The sequence below is a fragment of the Pteropus medius genome, unplaced genomic scaffold (assembly GCF_902729225.1).
Source record: "Pteropus medius unplaced genomic scaffold, Ma_sr-lr_union100, whole genome shotgun sequence".
NCBI lineage: Eukaryota > Metazoa > Chordata > Mammalia > Chiroptera > Pteropodidae > Pteropus > Pteropus medius.
In genome coordinates this window covers 4150008-4168046 of record NW_024345479.1, presented here as the reverse complement: position 1 = coordinate 4168046, position 18039 = coordinate 4150008, and the positions used below count along the sequence as shown (strand labels likewise).

Sequence of the window (18039 nt, the reverse complement as noted above, 5' to 3'; positions counted from 1 at the left end):
AGCTGCCAGTAGAGTCCGCCTTAGACCAAGTTCACAGCCAGGCTGGGGCCTCCAAGGCGCCAGCGAGCGGCCGCATAAGGTGGCCCTGAGCCGGCTGGGCCTCGCTTGGACTGGATACTGAGTTCTGTCTCCCTCCCTATGGGAACCGTCGCCCCCTCTGCTCCTAAGGAAACTTTGCTCGAAGCTCTCTTCATTCTTCACCCCAGAAACACCTTTCTCCAGGTCAGACCATTCTACCGCTCCCCATGGGTCGGTCTTCTAGCCAGCAGCTGGCCCCCCTCTGGGGGACAGGAATAGAGAGGGGTGGGTCATCAAAAGCTCTTCCAGGCATCTTAACATGAGAGACTGGTGAAAATGTGGGAAGTGGGGTCAATGCGGGAAGTGGGGTTGGCATCTTTTTTCCAAGGAGTTATTTAATAATCAGAACTCCTCTTCCCCAGGTCTAAGACTTCTGGGTGGGTGGGGGTGGGGGTGCGGGTAGGGAAGGCGTCTTTATCTCTGGCTTCTGCCTGAGCAGCTGCAGAATGAGAGGTCTGGGCAGTGAGGCCAGGCGCCACTGCCGGAGGGGTCAAAGTTGAGGTCAAAGTTTATGGCAGTGCGGGCGGGGCGGTGGCGTTCAGTGGCGGGGGGGGGCAGAGGGAGGAGGTTGTGTGTGAAGAGAGAAGAGAGGGAAGGGATGCTCGAGGTAAGGAAGGCTTGTGGGCTGGGGGTGGGGTGGGGTGCAGGCCTATGGCTGGGAACAGGAGGAGGCAGATGTCTGAGGGTGGAGAAACTGAGGTAGGAAGAAACCCTTCTCCAAAAAAACGGCTCTGGTAGGGTGGAAAGCAGCACAGAAGAGAGTGCTCCTGGTATAGTGAATCCTCTGCACAATTTTATCTCTCAAAGATAACCTTTGAGTCGCCATATAAAATTTAATTAAAACCTACTCAGCTGCACATATTTAAAATATCCAATAACCCATACGTCCTTGCAGGACGTTTTGTGGGGCTAAGGAAGGCTTCTTCCAAGGTGAAGGCCTGAGTCCCACCCACTTCCCCTAAAGGGGCCAAACAGCTGGCTTCCCCAAACCCCTCACTCCATAAGCAGGTCTGGTTTTCAGGGATTCCTAACCCCCAGGCCGCTGGGGTCCAGGCAGCTGCGGGCCATGATCATGGGCCAGAACTGGAGAACTTCTAAACTCCCATCTTTCTTTCCAAATTGCTTGGGTTTAAGAACTCGGATATTGAAAGAAGTTTATTAACTTGTTAATTTTCTCACTCTCCCAAACCCACTTCTATGTTCATCCAGAATCCCTCTCTTCCTATTTAGAGGAGGGAGGGGAAATGAGAAGGAAAAATACTGAATGGCCTCACAGAGAGCTTTTAAAATGGAGTTGAAACAGGCGACCTGAAATGAACCTTGAATCCATGCATTGAGCATAGCTTCTAAGTAAAATGCTGAGAGAGACTGTAATTATAACACCAGGGCATATGCCTATTTTGGGTCTTTAAATGACTGTTTGTTGTGTTATGAGATATCATCATATTCTCTTCTAAGCAGTTAATATAGGAGGTGCACTGTGGGTGTTTGTCCTGCCAGAATAGAGATAACCTGAGAGTTTTCATAAAGACACCTTTTGAAATAAGGCCAGAAGAGACAATGGTTTAATGTCAAATGTCAAATCGATTTGACCCCAGCTTTTGACTAAACCAACTGTGTGTGAGTTCTCATTTCTACTAACCCTTCAGACAAGATTTTCTGGGGAGTCAGGCCAGGAAGGAATTCCTGGGATCCAGAGAAGGTAGAAGTCAAAGCCTGAACTGGAGAATCTATTTCTTCCTGTTCTTCCTTAGTCTATTTTCTCTTCGTTCCAGGACAGAATGTAAAGCTATTTTATGATTCTGTGAGATAAACTGAAGCAGCCCAATGTCTTGGATGGGAGGGACCTCAGGATGGGAAAGGAGAATCCTCTGCCATTCCAGGCCAAGCTAGGTTTCTTGGGATGCTCTCTCCTGACCTCCCTGTACCAGGGTGATACCACCCTGCAGACACTCCCGCTAGACTTGAACTGGATGGAAGGGGAGTCACCTGACCTACCTGTGCAGGTACCTTGGAAGCTGGAAAAGAGGGAAATGTGTTGTTGGCAGTCCGCCCGATCCTAATCCTAGAGGGACAAACAAAAGGAAATCTCTGAGTATTTTTAATGCCTCCTTGATTTGTCTCTGAACTTCCTTGGAGTGGTGATAGGGGTAGGCAAAGGAGTTACTGTATAGATGAGAAGAGGTTTTAAACAAAAACAATGGGGCAATATTTTGTTTTTAAAGAAGAATTAAAGCCTCTGAAAGCCAAGTTTCCAGCTTGGACCAGTGCATTTTTCTCTGTGTTTCCCAAACTTACTGGCCTATGGACCAAATCGCATCACACACACTGCCCCTCCCCAGGTGGAGGGGTCGTTCCTTGGGCCGTGGGGCCTCCAAAGTTTTGGCAGAAACGAGCGGTATTTCTGACATTGGGTGAGAGAATAAAGCAGATGGAGTGTGCAATGGGGTTGGGATACAGGCCCTGCCAAATGCAACCATTTATGGGGGAGGCAGGAGGGAAGGGGGCTCTCTCTCTGGCCTGCTCTCTGGGACCCAGATCCCCAAAGCCACATTTCCACTTCTCCTTCACAGGCCACGGAGTGAACCCCCATCAAATACTACCCTCTCCCTCTTTGCCCCGGAACCAGAGCTGACAAAAATATAGGAATGATGGAATAGCAAATCAAAAGTGGGGCAGGCTGAGTCCTATCCCAGGACGTTTTTGGGTCTGGGGGTTGCGTTGAAGGGAAAGGTTCTGGCAAAAAATGAGCTGGAGAGGATGAGCCGAATCAAAATTCTGCTGTCATTTTTCTCTTAAGTAATTACCTGCGCAAAATTCAATATGACCGAGCGAACTGCGCGAGCTATTAGAGTAACTGCCTGCTCGTGGGGGAGGCCTGGAGAGGGGTGAACCGCAGGTCATGGCGTCTAAAAATTATTAAAATGTTCTAGAGCTTCGTGACGCGCCTAGCTGTTTAACAAAGACTGCCAAAGTATGAGATTAATACGAAAACTTGCTCTTCAAAAACAAAAACACACCAAAAGAAAAAAAAAAAAGTCTTGTTCCGGCCTCCAAAGGGGCCCGGAGCTCCTCTTGCCGCAGCCGCGGTTCGGTTTTCCGGACACACAATAGTGGACAAGAGCGAGCTCAGCTGTTGTCGAGCGGGTCCCGGGCGGGTCGGCGACCGGAGGCGCGGGGAGCCTCCCGGTGAGTACTCTGCCTGCTCCCCCTCTGGGCCTTCCATTCCTCTGCGCAGCTGCGGGTGCGTCGCGCGGGCCGGCTGGGGGCTCGCCTCCTGGGCCCTTTGGTTTCTTTCCTTCGCTCTGTCCCTGTCTCCCTGCGGACAAAAGGTAGAGGATTCCGCGCCGGCTGGCACGCCCAGGACGGCAGAGGGGCGCTGAGCAGTGAGCGGTCACTTTAGCAACCTGTGGCTGCGGGGAGAAGGCGGACGGAGACCTTGCGAACCACCCGGGAGCGCAGGGGAGGTGGCTTGGAACCGGCGCGGAGCGCTTGCTCCTATTTTTGTTATTATGAGTATTGATGTTAGTTTTCTTCTGGGGTTGGAGGGGGGAGACAGTCTCCTGCTCTGGTGAAACCCGTTTTGGGAGTAGCCGATAAACGTCTTCCACCCATTGCGGCTACACTCGGCTGGCGTGGGGGGTGCGGCGCCTGGATGGATGGGTGGCATGGGCAGGTGGCGGATCCCAGCGCGCAAAGGAGAAAATCTCCGCTCTCTGTCCCTAGGATCAGCCATACTCAGCCTCCCAGTGGCTCTGCCTCCCATCCCTCTCTCTTGGCGTGCTCCAGGCACCTGGGCCGCATCCCTTGTGAAGTGTAGAGCAGCAGAGGCCCGGTGGCCAGCTCAGCAGCCCTCCCAAAATTCGAAAAGCCAAGAGTTGGATGGGTTTCAGAGAGCGGGAGAGTTGAGAAGGCGGTATGGGATGGGGGAGGGGCTTGACCAGTTGGAATGGGTCCTGAAGCCCTAAGTGGCCTTTGACAAGACTTGGAAAGGTCCTTGCCTGACGCTTGTTACATACGCTTGTTGTCTGTTGGCCCAGTTTCAGACTGGGTGCTCAGATAGGGGTCTGAGATTACCTATTGTACCCTCTCTTGGCAAAGGTAACTACAATATAATTGTGTGTGTGATTTTCAAATGTATATGAATCCAACCTGGCTGAGAGAGTGTTGGTGTTGGAAATCAGGCCTGGAGACCAACATTGACAATCTAGATTTGGAATATAAAAGAGGGTCTCTGGACCTAGTTGCTGCCAGGTGGGAGCTCTCTTCCTATTCACCTGTAAGGGTCCCAGGACTGGAGATAGGCAGAGACTTCTGGAGTGTGGTGGTTAGAGGGTTGTTTTTTGTATTGTTGCTGTATTTGTTAATGAAATTTATATTATTTCGTCTTGCTCACTAGGGATACAAGTCTATCAGATCTAGGGAGATGGGCAGGAGTCTGGGTGGGGAAGAGGCTGCTTCTATGCACACTTTCCCTCAACCTGGGAAGGCCCCCCAGTTTTCACAGTATAGTATTCAGTTCCCTCCAGTCCAACCCCCTGTCTCCCACTTAAGTAAATTTAGCAGTTACTAGAAGTCTCAGAAAATTCATTCAGAAACCCAAGATCTCCCACGTTTCTCAGATTCCCATTTTGGTCCCACTGCCAGAAACCCTAGCAGGTGACCGAGTGAGCAAGGTTAGAAAGAGAGCCTGCCTAGGCTAGAGAGGTGGGGAATCGGGGTTCCTCTTCACCCTTCTGGGATTATTCCCCTTATCTGGCCCCAGGAGGTATGGGAAGTTGGGACCGGCCTGGAATATCATCTGGCTGCATCTTTTATGGTTCCTCATTGCCTTTCATTCGGAAATGAAATGCCTTTGATCTTTTTCTCAGGTTGTAAACGGAATTGCCCATCATTAAATATCCGGGGCCCCATCTGCTTGGTCTCCCAGCATTTTTCTTTACAGCTGTTTCTCCTTTTTACCATTGGATTTTTCCAAAAGGACTTTTATGACACCCCCTTCACACCCAGCTGCCTCTACCTCCTCCCTTTGCCGAGAGGCGCCTTGGAAAATATCTAGATATTCGTTTGATCGCAAACTAAAGGCTGCAAGGGGCACTGGAGGAGCCGATTGGGGTTTTGTTTTTCTTTAAAAAAAAAAAAGTCCTATGGGGAGGGGAGGGGCGCGAGGGCACCCAGAAGGGCCAGATTCTGACTTGCTGCAGCCTCAGGATGACCCTTCCTCCTTTTGTTTAGCTAATGTTTACATCTCATAATTCACGCGCCACCGCGGAGAGTTGCGCTGAGGCCGCGAGGTTCGTGTCTCTTTGCGGGACCGGCTGCTTCTAGTTCTCTCTAATAGAAGAGAAAGAGAATTGAAAACATTCTAATCCCAAAGATGGACTCGCTGTGCCTTTCCTGCACCCAGAGCTCAAAATCAGAATAAAACGAAATAAAACCAAAGCACTCAAACCACACCCCAAACGAAGAACACGCGGAAAGTAGGAGAACCGGAAATTTTCTGGGCCAAGAAGATCTGTCTGTCTTCTGTATATACCCTGTAGATCCGAATTTGTGTAAGGAATTTTGTGGTCACAAATTCGTATCTAGGGGAATATGTAGTTGACATAAACACTCCGCTCATTTTTTTTCCCCCTGAAGAAAAATTTTTTTTTTTTCTAACTAAGGACCATCCTGTGACTGACCCAGCGAAGACTCCTTCCTTCTTAATTCCTCTTTCTTTTCCTTCTGCAACTGGTTAGAGATAGAGGAATCATCTACCTGAAATCTCCCCATGCCTGCCCCCTGGGAGCTTTGGTCCCTTTTCATTTCTCTTAATAGGTTAATGGTTGTGGTTGTGTTTTTACTTTATCCTCTCCTACAAACCCACCCATTTATTCTTTATTCTGGGCTGGGGAGGGGGGCGCTTTCCTGAAAATCCGGAAAAAAATAACTGTTGTTTTCAGTGTGCAAAGGCAAAGGAAATGCGCTTTTCAAACGGATGCTGAAGTTGCCTTTCCGTTTGGGTTCAGAACAAGATGCTCTGGAAATACGTGATTACCAAGGGGTGTTATTGTGTGTGTGTGGCGGGGGGTGGGGGTTCACCTCCAGGGCTCCTATCCTCAGCATCACAAGGACGTGAGATTTCTGTTTGCTGCGGAGGCGGTGGCATTGGCGGCAATTAGAACATCTCCACCCCGTGGTTAGTATTGCTCCGATGGTTCTGGAATTAGCAAATTGCTATTCAATGTGCTCTCAAAAGTTGCAGGTATTTTACTCTAGCGCTCATGTTCAGTGTGGGAAACCAAGTCATTTCTACCGGCTTGGGCCATGTGGGGTGGATAGGAGAGGGGAACAGACGGACTGACACAGCCAAACTAATAGCGCAACTAAATGCGATTTGGAAGGCGAGGTCTCCCCGAATTAGTGCATGAATTTCCTATCGATCCGCCCGCCGTTCCATTCATCTCTGACAAGTCTCTCCGTGCACCCGCCTGCTTGTTCCATACGCCTCCTCTCTCACTCCCTACCCCTCCCCATGCGGCTGCAGAGAAAAGCCCCACGGTCAGCGCCTCTCGTCCCGAAGTAGGCTCCCCTCTCTAGGCGGAGCCCCCAGTCCGTCCTCTCTTCACTCCCCACACATACGTAGGGTGCACGGGCTCCCTCCTGTCGGGAGGAGGGGATAGGGGCCTACGGAAGGCACAGAATGTTGGACAGAAGTGAGGCAATACAGAAGGGGCTACGCCGGGAGCCCCAACTTCGGAAGGGATCCAGGATTGTGCTCTTCCCAGAGCCCCAACAGGCTCTTCGGTGGCAACCTGCTCGCTCGCGCTCTCTCGCTCTCTCTCTCTCTCTCCCCCCCACCCGCCCCCCTCTCTTCTCTCCCTCGGATCTTGGAGAGAGCAAGGCGAGGAGGCGGTCGCCCCGCAGGAGCCCTATGTAAATCCTGGAATTGGGTGGGTGGGTGGGGAGGGGGAGAAGAAGAAGAAGGAAATAAACCTCTTTGGCTGGAGTAGGGTCCGGGTGAGCAGATTTCCTTATCCGGGAATCGCAGGCGGGGCGACCATTGGCTCCCAGGATCACGTGGGGCCCTAACTTTGTTCACTTGACAGTAAGTAGGAGGGCTTTCGGAAACAGGAAAACGAGTCAGGGGTCGGAATAAATTTTAGTATATTTTGTGGGCAATTCCCAGAAATTAATGGCTATGAGTTCTTTTTTGATCAACTCAAACTATGTCGACCCCAAGTTCCCTCCGTGCGAGGAATATTCACAGAGCGATTACCTACCCAGCGACCACTCGCCAGGGTACTACGCCGGCGGCCAGAGGCGAGAGAGCAGCTTCCAGCCGGAGGCGGGCTTCGGGCGGCGCGCGGCGTGCACCGTGCAGCGCTACGCGGCCTGCCGGGACCCGGGGCCCCCGCCGCCTCCGCCACCGCCCCCGCCGCCCCCGCCACCGCCCGGGCTGTCCCCTCGGGCTCCTGTGCCGCCACCCTCGGGGGCCCTACTCCCGGAGCCCGGCCAGCGCTGCGAGGCGGTCAGCAGCAGCCCCCCGCCGCCTCCCTGCGCCCAGAACCCCCTGCACCCCAGCCCGTCCCACTCCTCGTGCAAAGAGCCCGTCGTCTACCCCTGGATGCGCAAAGTTCACGTGAGCACGGGTGAGTGCGTGGGCACCCCTTCCCCCTCCCACCCCCGGCGCTTTACACTGAAGGGACCTCGGAGTCATGGGGGTGGGGGGGAGGGAAGCTTGGGGAAGCCAATTGTCCCCGCTATAAACTCGCCATTGCCGAGATTTACGGTTGCCTGTTTTCAGAGCCACATAATTACATCCCCCATAAATTTTTATGGCCTAGTGGGCCCCGCGCCTTTGAAGTCGGTTCCCCATCCTCTTTGCCATCCTCACTAGCGACTTTTTCGCCAGGGAGATGCAGTCTCAGTGAAATTGAAAGTTGGGGAGGGGGTGGGAGGTGGGGGAGAAGGAGGAGGTAATCTGTATTTAAGCGGAGGGTTGAGTCAACTTCCACTATTTATTTTTCTCTTTCTTTCCTCTAGCCTGGCTGCTTGACTCAAGAAGTGGGCATAAGTTTTTACTGGGGCCAGGCGCTGCTTGGAATCTGAGCAGAGAGGGTGGGAACTAACAGAAGAAAGGTTTAGGGAAGCCCTCCTCCCCTTTCACCCCTCATTCTTCCATCCCGGGCCCCAAGCCAAGGGTGGGGGTAGAGGAGTGATTAAAACCTTGTGATAATCCCTCTCCTCTCCCCACTCCCCTCCAGACACCCAAACAACAACATCGAAATAACACAACCCTCCAAAACTTTGAGATCTCTTTCTCTTCCTAGGGTCCCTCTTTCTTCCTTTTTCCCCCACACACACTCAGAAGAAAGAGGTGGCGGGAGAGAGAGGGAGGGAGGGAGATACTGTGTTAGCTGGAAGAAAGGGCTCTCCCTCCTCCTTTTAGGGGCAATAAAACTTTCTCTTTCTCCTTCTCTCTGTGTGTGTCCAGTAAACCCCAATTACGCCGGCGGGGAGCCCAAGCGCTCTCGGACCGCCTACACCCGCCAGCAGGTCTTGGAGCTGGAGAAGGAATTTCACTACAACCGCTACCTGACGCGACGCCGGAGGGTGGAGATTGCCCACGCGCTCTGCCTCTCCGAACGCCAGATCAAGATCTGGTTCCAAAACCGGCGTATGAAGTGGAAAAAAGACCACAAGTTGCCCAACACCAAGATCCGTTCGGGTGGCACCGCAGGCACACCTGGAGGGCCCCCAGGCCGGCCCAACGGAGGGCCCCCGGCGCTCTAGTGCCCCCCGCCCGCGTGGGAGCCGCGAACCTGGGGGCGGGGTGGGTGGCAAGCGAGGGGGAATAGGGGAAAGATGCGGGAGGGGACACTGGGGCCTGGGCCGGGAAAAGCCCACCTGCCCTCCCCAGCTTTATCTATTTACGCGAATAAACGCAAAGAAGGGGGAAGGGAAGCTTTATTTATAGAAATGACAATAGGGAGTTGGGCGAGCCCTCCCCCTCACCCCAGAAGCAAGGCTCAAGTCTCTTGCTTTCTTCCTTAAAAAAAAAGGAGAAGAAAAAAAAAATAGAAGAAGAAAAGAATTGGAAAGACAGAAAGAGAAATAGGAGGAGGCTGCACTCCTCGTTTTCGGCTTTGGCGAAGATGGATCCACATTTCATCTTTAATCACGCCAAGCCTAGGCCCATCTGTCTTGTTTACTCTGCCGAGGAGAGGACGGGCCTCGGTGGCGACCATTACCTCGACACCCGGCTAACAAATGAGGCCCGGCTGGGCCGCCACCGCCTCTGCTGCTGCCGCTGCTGGAAGACAGCCTGGATTTTCTTTCTTTGTCCCCCATTCCTGACACCCAGCGAAAGCACCCTCTGACTGCCAGATAGCGCAATATTTGGGCCACGGTAACAAACACGCACATACAACCTCTTCCCCCTCCGTTCCCCTTCGCGGGGACACTGACTGCTCACCCACTTCCACCGCGGGACTGGGGTGGGGGGCAGCAGGAAGGGGACAAGTGGAGGCACGGGCGGCCTTGACAACGCAGGAATGGGCAGGGAAATTGAGTCCAAGAAAAAAAGAAAGACCCAGAGACCCGGGAGGGCCTTCCTCTGGAAGGTCAAGCCATTCCTGGCAGGGTGAGGGGCCTTCAGTTCTGAGAGCTGGGCACAACCCTTTCACCAATCTAGACTTGTACAGCGGGGACCTACTCTCCTTGACTGAAATTGAATGTGAAACTAGGAAATAAAATGTTGCGCCCCTCCGGTTTGGGAGATGATGTTACAGAGACCTCTCCCTTAGTTTATCATTGTTGCATTGATTATTATTATTATTATTATTATTATTATTATTATTATTTTATGTCATGTGTGTCCTCTCTCCTATTCTCTTCCTAACATTCCAAACCAGGCCCCTTCCTAGTTCTGGGGCTGCCTGAGTCTAGAATTCTTCCTTGGCGTGAAAATTTGTGTCCTGTACAGTGACAATAGAAATAAATGTTTGGTTTCTTGTGACCAGCACAGCGTGTTTTTGTTGAAGCCTCTATCTAAAGATATAAAGGCCACCCAAGTCTCTATTTTAAGCACCCCAGTTCATTCTGCCTCACATTGTATGTGGTTGAAGATTTTTTTCAAAGGGTCCAGTGGGAATTTATGTCTCTGAGGACTCCAAATTGTAGTAGCTGGCTTGTTTTCCTTTTGGGGTGGGTGTGTTCTGTTTGGGGCTTTAAATTTTTTTCCTCTAGTCCAAAAATGGATTGAAAGGACTGGAAGGGTTGACTCCAATCCCTAATGGGGGGAAAATGTTTCGTTGTAGGACACAAGAGGCTTAAGTATGGCAAAGCCTTTCATATCATGATTTATTTGTCATAAGCAAATAAAATGCGGTTAAGCTGTCTCCTTCTAGCAGACGGCTCTTTGCTTATTAAAGTTCCGAGAGAGGATTCCGAGAGGCCGGCCTCTTTCCTCCCGCATAAGAAGGTATCGTTTTCCTCTGAGGTGTTTAAGGCTTTAATGAGTCTAATTTTTTGCACAGATGTTTCTGGGTGTTTGCCGGTTTTCAGAGTATTTTTATATTACAAAGGAGCTAGCCAGTGCCATAGCTCAAACTCTGACAAGCAAATAGATAATCAAGAAGACAAATGGCCTCTTTTGTGAAGCCCTGCTCCTGTATTAATTTTCATTTTCTTTCTCATAGAAAGTATCGAAAGTACGACTGGGGACCAAATAGCTTTCTGTCTCAGAGGTCCCAGTCACCCCTAGAATGAAGTGGGGGAAGGAGACGGGGGTGCAGGTGACTCTCAGAAGCTCTGTCAGGCTTGGGCCGCTTTTGTGCGGCACCCAAGAGAAGTTCTAGGTCTGGGGGCTCCGGCCTGGGGTCTCTGGTCCTGTGATGGCCCAGGGTACAGCCACCTGCCTCCAAAAAGCTTGGGGCTCGGGAGTGCATGTGCAATTAAAAGTTGGGTTTTTTAAAATTCCATTTCCTTTCAGAAAATAAAAATAGCTAATTCCACCCTCATGTTTTGTTGTTACTTCTTTTGTATTCTTCCAGTTTGCAGTGCCCAGGAGTTTGAGGCTGGGTAGGGCCCGGGAGCAGACGGGTCCGCTGTCCACAGCTCGGGAAAGGGCAATGAAACGCCCGTTTAAATGCTGTTGGGAGACTCATAAAAAAATCACCCGGACCTGGAGGATGAGAGCAGCCAGCTTTTTTTCGGTCAATCTCGGTGTGATGTTTAACTGCCAGGGGATGTGGCCGCCCTTAGCAGAGGGGGAAAATACTTCTTAAAAGCATATGCCCCCGCCCCAGGAATGCCCCTATAGAACTAAATCAAAGCTTCTCCTTGGAAGGTATGAATAGAATAAAACAAGATTTCTATGGAGCTTAAAGTTCACAGCCATTCTGTGTAGACAAGAGCTAAGAAAAATGTGAGAATTATACAGAAAACCATTAATCACTTCTTTTCTTTAAATACGTATCCTCTCTCCTTTGTTATTATTCAACAGCAAATCTCCGCAGACCGGCTGTTGGGGGAAAAAAGTGTTAGCCGTCTCTCCCAGATCTGCGAGGGGGAAAAAATTTGGAACCATAAAGTTGAAAACTTTTTTCCTCTCAGTTTGGAAGAAGCCCTTCATCATGAATGGGATGCAAGGAGTTCGGGCAAGAGGAGGCGAGAGGCGCAAAGGTAACAAAGTCCCCGCCTGGGCTGGCATTTTTTTTTTTTAAAATCGTTTTATGAGCTCTTATGCAAGGGAAAGAAGAAACATTCTCTCGCCTCCTTTTTCTTTTTCAACTATCTTTGCGGGGGTTTTTATGGTGGAAACTTGGTCAGGTTTGCTGCCCTTTATGATGACTGATGCTTGGGTCAGAGGGAGAGAGAGAGGCCTGGACACCTGGAGAATGTTTGACCTGCTGGGGACTGAGGTGTCAGGGCCCCTGAAGAACCCCAGAGAGGGTTGTTTGTGAGGCAGCTCCGAAGTGCTTTGCCGGTTGTAGAAAATGCAGGTGGGCCTTGAGAGCCCCAGCATGTGTGTGTGTATAGACATGCACATGTGGCCAGTGTGTTTCCTGACGCCGTTTGTCTATACTGGGGGCTTGTGTCCCATATGTCTGTTTACGGGTGAGATGCCTCCTAGAAAAATGGAATGAAGTTCTTGGATGGAATGCCTTGGATTTGGAGCAGGGTATAGGTAGATGTCTTTCGTTTTTTTCTTTTTCTGTCTAGCTTGTGATTCTAGACAAATATTCACAATTCTCTAGAGCAAGAAACTGTTCCATTCACAGGCAGGGTTTCTTAACACAGGAATCTTTCTCTTTGACTCTGCCTTCTTCCCTTCTTCCTGGAGGCTCAGTGTACAGTTTGGTTTCCTTTTGCTGTCTCAATTTAGGGGCTCTGACCTCCTCCCACCCTGTGGCCCTGCTCTTGAGGGTAAGTGAGCCAGGGGACTCTGCCTCAGATCTGAATGTGCTGGCCTTTTTTCCCTGGGGCTCACTGAGAGTTTGGAGGTAGAAGGCTGGCAGGAGAGAGAGTTCATGGAGAGGCCACGTTTTCTAGGCGATTAGCTCAGTATTAGAACCACAAAATGACCTCGGAAGCCCCTTGACCTCTCTGAGACTGGACATTATGCTGGCTCTTGAGTACTGCCTGGGAGGGAAAGTCACACCTCCGCTGGGAGGGGTCCTTGGGCTGTTGTGCGCCCATCTTCTTCATCCCCCTGCAGCCCAACCTTTTTTTTTTTTTTTTGCTATTTTGCTATTTTGGAATTTCTTGATTGTTTTTCTATTACTGTTCCTTGGGGAGAGAATGAATAACATTTTTAGCTTGGATACAGCTAAGGAAGGGAAGAAGGTGCTGGTCTGTTTCTGCACAGAGCTCCGTCCCTCGGCCAGGCCCCAGCCCCACCATGTCCACTTTATCCCTCCTTCTTTCCTGTTTCGCTTGGAGGGAGCTGAGGGAAGAAAGACAAAGAGAGACGATAGGAGAGGTCCACAGGCTTCAGAGGGCTAGGGAAACAAGCCTCTCAGTCCTGAGGAGGGAGAGAGATCTCCCCCCATGAGTGGTCTCCTGGAGGTTACTGTGTCTCAGAGTCTGATATCCAAATTCAAAGCCTCCCAACCCATTTTTCTGGAGTTCCTTTGTTTGGGAAACTATTCCTATAATCACTTTCACCCCTTTCCCCTAATCCCTATCCCACCAAAGCTACTCACAGTGCTCATGGAGTACTTCCTCACCAGAGGAGGAGGAAAAATGGAAGAAGGGTCAGTGAAGGCTATTCTGACCGTTTCCAGGGACGGCTCTGCCACATCAACCAGAGTTTCCAGCAACTTTTAATTTTCAGAAATGAGTGGAGGTTTTGTGGATAAGTGAACTCCAAACATAGAGCCTTTCCAAATCTGTATTCTGTTTGCTGTATTTTAAAATTCCACACTAGCAGCCATCTTCTATGAGGAGAGAGAGACAAGAGACAGAGAGAGAGAGAGAGAGAGAGAGAGAGAGAGAGAGAGAGTGCTTTAGCTGGGAGAGGAACTTTGACTAGGAACTTAAAACTAGGAGAGACAGAACCTTGCTGGAATATGTTTGGGGTGTTGGTTTGCATTTTGTAAATTGTCTCTTGTAACTTAGGAACTCTGTCTTAGGCAAAAAATAACGCCCTGGTCGGTATCCTCTCTTTTGTCCCTGGGTGGCATAGTAAATGCAGGGGTTAGAGGCCTCAGGAAGGAAAGGAAGTGAGCAGAAAGGTGAGCTGAGCTGCTCCTGGACTGAAAATATTTGGGGCTCAGGGGAGATGTGCACCTATTACTCATAAGGGCAGGTAACCAATTGTGGGCTCTCTATAAACACCGATGACAAAGATCTAGTCACCTGGGACTTTACAAGCTTCTTTCTGCAATGTGAAAATTAGGGGTTCAACAGTGGAAAAGAGGAGGAAAACAATGGAAAGGGAAGGTTGGGGTTCACTCAAGGATTTTAGCCCCGCAGGTGGGAACTTCAAGATCTCCCCTTTCCTTCACTCCTAGACCCCAAACTTTGCAGAGTTGAGCTCTGCCTAAGGCTCCACAGCCCATTGGGCTCACCTTGTACAATTTCAGCAGCCACCCCTAGTCCTCCTCATCTTTGACCTCTCTTCCCTCCAGGTCCCCAGCTCTCTCCATCCAGCTTTCCTACTTCCACCTGCCTGGGCAGACTGGGGTAGCCCCAGCGCCCGCCTGTGGTGGGTCTCCCTGGGAAGCGGCCAGGGAGGGGGTCTGGTTGGAAAACGGAGTGGGGAAGTTTCCCAGTGTGAGTTGAGCGCTGACGGATTTGTGATCAGCCATAAAACCGGCGCATTCGGATTCGTAAATCAATCTGGCCTTTCTCACAGTATAAACGTTCGCTTTATCGGCAGCAAGAAAGTGCTCAGCTCGCGCTTGGCGCTTGTTTATTTGAACGTAGACATTCCCAGGATCTGAAAAGAGTGTGGGCATTTTAACAGAACCTGCCCGGCGTGCCTTCGTGTCATTTTGCTGTTCTTTTTCTTGTCTTTAAAAATAATTTCTTGGTTTTAGAGATTGCTGCCTCCCCATGCTCCAGCGTATCATGTCTTTTCTCTCTCACTCATGTTTTTCTTTTAGACTTTAGTGGAGAGTTTTCTTTGGGAGACCATTTTAATGGATTTGTGGTCAGGACCTCGCAGGGAGTTGCAGAGAGTTGCTGGAGCCAGGCGCGGGGCCCATGTTGAGAGCAGGCTGAATTCAACATCAGGCTGTGTTTTGTATCTAGACAATCAAAGCTGACCACCCCGCTACAGAGTCTGGGCCCTGCCGGAGCCCCACCTATGTGTCAGGAGCAGGGTTCTGAGGAGGCCAGGCCTGCCCAGTGCCTTCGGCAGGGGCTGCGATGCCGCCACAGCTGGACCTTACCGAGGCTGACACAAGGGTGGCTGTTTCTTGGGAAGTGTTAAAGCCTCTGGGTCCTCAGTCTCTTACCCATTGAGCTGATTTTGGTTCAGACCCCTCCAAACAAACCAACAGAGCAGCCCTAAGACCCAAGCTCCCCTACCTTAAACCGCATTTGTTGTTCCCATGTCCTGCCTGGCCCCGCGGCTGTGACTGAGCTGCCCCGAGCTGCTGAAGATAAGGCTGGGAATGTTCTGCGCGGGGCTTTTTCGGGAATGTCTTTTCTGCTCCCCTTTGCACCCCTACCCCACTCCATGGCCAAGAACTCCGATTCTGATTTTAACTGGGCTGCTCTTTCTGGGGCTGAGCTGTATGTGAAGGTTTGGGGGATGTTTTATTTTGTTTATATCTGAGATGAAGGCATCTGTGTATGTTTCTCCCTCTAGGCCTAGGGAATGGATTTCTCCTATTATCCCTGTGTTCAACCCTTTAATTTCCAACCCCCCCCCCATCTTTTTTTCCATTGATCAGGCTCCATTGTCTGTCAATTGGAAGCTCAGGGTACTAACACCTGGGAAATAGGGACCAGGGGCTGCCAGGCCGACTTCAAAGCCTCTTTCTTCCTTTTACCCTCCCCTCCCCTCCAGTTCAAATCTCCAGCTGTCTTTGCTGGAGTTGGGGTGGGAGGACTGAAACAGGGTGTAACATAGGTAGGGAGAGGCCAAGTGTCCACTTCTTTTGTGTAGAAACCTTAGTCTGGGTCTTTGTCTCTGGAGCATATTCTCAGTGAGTCAGTAGAATCTGGTTTCCTATAATAGTAACACCAAAAAACGAGAAAAGTCCCCCTTGCGGTTACTCTCAACTCTAGAAGTCCCAGAGTCGCTTCTTCGCCCTGTCCCTTTTCTGCCCCTTTAAAAGGTATCACAAAAGATCAAAAAAAGAATGAAAGCCAGAAACCCCATTCTTTATACATACAACATGGACTTATGAAGTGTTTTTTTTAAAAAACTGGTCCCTTTAGAAATTTTGTTGATTATTATTACAAAAAAGGGGAGTGGATCCCACTAAAATCAGTATCCTAGGAGTGAGGGAGAGAATGGAGTTGGGGGGAAATCTTAATCTTAAAGGATGCAGAGAGAACTGGAAGCTGAGAAATCCAAGGGCTTGGAGAAGGGCTTGCGCCCACCCCACCCCCACCCCCAGACGCCCCTGCAGACTATTTCTGCACCTTCACGAACTAAGCAGAAGCAAGAGGAGAAGGGAGAGAGGAGAGGTGGGCTGTGGGTAAGTGCGTGTGGTGGGGTGTTTAGGGAGCTGTAGATATAGTAGGTATAGATATGAATCTGAGAGAAAGAAGGACAACTCACTACTATTTCATTGGTGGGTTGGGGGGGGGACTATTTTGCAAGAAAATTTCTCCTCCTGAAGGGGAAGGTCATAGTGGTCCTTTGAGCCTGAAATCGAAAGACCCCCTTCCCCCTCCTGGTCACGTGATTCATTAAATAATTAATGCCGAGGTTGCAGAATAGATATGTATTCGTCAGGAAAATCGCAGGCTCGGTCTCCCTGTTTCTGACGTGCAATTCAACTGTCCTTTGAAAAACAAGCCTGTACCCCGAGAAAAAAAAGAGAGAGGGGGAGAGAGAGGGAGAGAGAGAGAAAAAGAGAGGGAGGCAGCAATAAAACAGCCCCGCAGCCGGAGCCACACCGCGGGCTGGGGTATTGTAAGTAGAAGGGATTTCTCACTACCTACCGCGTCTTATATGTCCATGTAAATTTATTGTTTGTTATTAATGTTATTGTCGTAAACTGTGACAAATAGCCATCTTCATTTCCTGCCATTTCTCTTCACACGGTGCTCTGTGTGTTTATACCCATTGAGGCATTGCATAGAGATTTTAGGAATATTCCTCTTCTCTCTCTCTCTCTCTCTCTCCCTCTCCCTCTCCTTCAACCTTTTTTCTTGATTTATAGCAATATGGGTGTCAGCTTCTCGACCAGCATGCCAGCCATTGTGTGTGTGTGTGTGTGCGTGCGCGTGTGTGCGCACGTCTGCGTGTGTTTGTGAGTGAGTTGTGTTGTTTATGGCCATGTCTTTGATAAATCATTTCTCATGGAAAATGATGTGGAAGCTGGGCTATTTCTGCAGCCGGGAGAGAGTGGCTCTCGGAGGCACTTCCTCCCTCTCTGCTCTGCTCCCAGGAGTTGGTTATTTCAGACGATTTACAGTAATATATCAGCAGTTAATATGAAAGCTCTATAGCTGGAGGTCTTAAATTATGGCATCCGTGATTATCAATTAAGGTGAGATTTGTATAAATTTGGTAAACCAGAAATGCCTCATTCGCATATAAACCCAGTCAAAGACCACGACCTAATATAAAAATTATATTTGCGAGCCTGATAGAGCCAACATTCCTGCAGCAGCAGACAGAGCTTCATTTTTCAGCGGTTCCCCTCCAGGAGTTTGGCTGCTCTGACTCCAGCCTGCGGGGAAAGAGCCCAACTCTGAAGGCAGAAGGAGTCTGAGGGCAAGAGAGGTAGAGGCAGAGGAAGAAATTACAGGAGGTGAAGGCAGAGATTTTTATAATCGAATCGAAGTCCTGTGCAACTGGAAGGGGGCCGGAAAGATTCAGCTGTAGTGTTAAAGCTTAACCTATAGGACTGCTGTGTACGGCAGGGTATTTAGGATAGAGAAGGAGCTGCTCAAATTGGGGGAGACAATGAAGGCAGAGGGCGAAGGCCAGGGAGAGAAGCTGGAAGCCTTGGCTCCCCACCCTCCTGGCTAACAAAACACGGAAATGAATTCACACCCCAGTAGCCTTCCTTCGACCTCCTGAAACAAAGAAAGTTTCCTCAGCAGTGGGGGACTATGTATGTTTGGGGCGAAAGCTGGGAGAAGTTCTCTAAGTTTTTCTAGAAAAGAAATGTTTCAGGAATCAGGTGGTCCCAGAAAGTTGGAGTGTTCCAGGACATGGAGTATTGTGCCTCTCCCTAAGCCCCCATCCAAAGACGAAGAAAACAGGGTGCAGATGGGGAGGGGGAGAGCTGGCAACTTTCTCCTAGGGTTTCCTGTGGCAGTCTCAGTCCATCCCCATCA

At 50.2% G+C, this 18039-nt stretch overlaps 2 protein-coding genes and 1 long non-coding RNA gene across 11 annotated transcripts in view; 2 read left to right on the top strand and 1 right to left on the bottom strand.

Annotated features, from left to right (window-relative positions):
- HOXB3 (homeobox B3) overlaps positions 1-18039 on the top strand; it is a 45309-nt gene that overhangs the window by 4600 nt on the left and 22670 nt on the right. The window contains exons 1-3 of one of the 9 annotated variants that reach the window (XM_039873720.1): positions 10277-10546; positions 11118-11279; positions 11570-11748. The gene's annotated coding sequence lies outside the window, so the exon portion shown is untranslated. Of the gene's footprint in view, positions 1-717; positions 3268-9332; positions 9473-10276; positions 11280-11394; positions 11414-11569; positions 11749-12851; positions 16664-18039 lie in introns of those variants that run through there. The other 8 variants (XM_039873726.1, XM_039873725.1, XM_039873723.1 and 5 more) reach the window with 8 other exon arrangements.
- Positions 3056-7141, bottom strand: LOC120611263 (uncharacterized). The gene is made up of 2 exons (XR_005655124.1): positions 7057-7141; positions 3056-3397 (listed from the first exon to the last, which is right to left on the bottom strand). It is a non-coding gene; the product is annotated as an uncharacterized LOC120611263 (long non-coding RNA).
- On the top strand, positions 3361-10087 carry HOXB4 (homeobox B4). The gene is made up of 2 exons (XM_039873740.1): positions 3361-7712; positions 8558-10087. The coding sequence occupies exons 1-2, from the start codon at positions 7256-7258 to the stop codon at positions 8854-8856; spliced, it is 756 nt and encodes a 251-aa protein (XP_039729674.1). The 5' UTR covers positions 3361-7255; the 3' UTR covers positions 8857-10087.

Excerpts from the sequence above, each read along its gene's own strand:
- HOXB4 (XM_039873740.1), top strand. The coding sequence starts at position 7,256 with ATGGCTATGAGTTCTTTTTTGATCAACTCAAACTATGTCGACCCCAAG. Across the intron at positions 7,713-8,557 it reads CAAAGTTCACGTGAGCACGG|TAAACCCCAATTACGCCGGC; the intron begins GTGAGTGCGTGG and ends GTGTGTGTCCAG.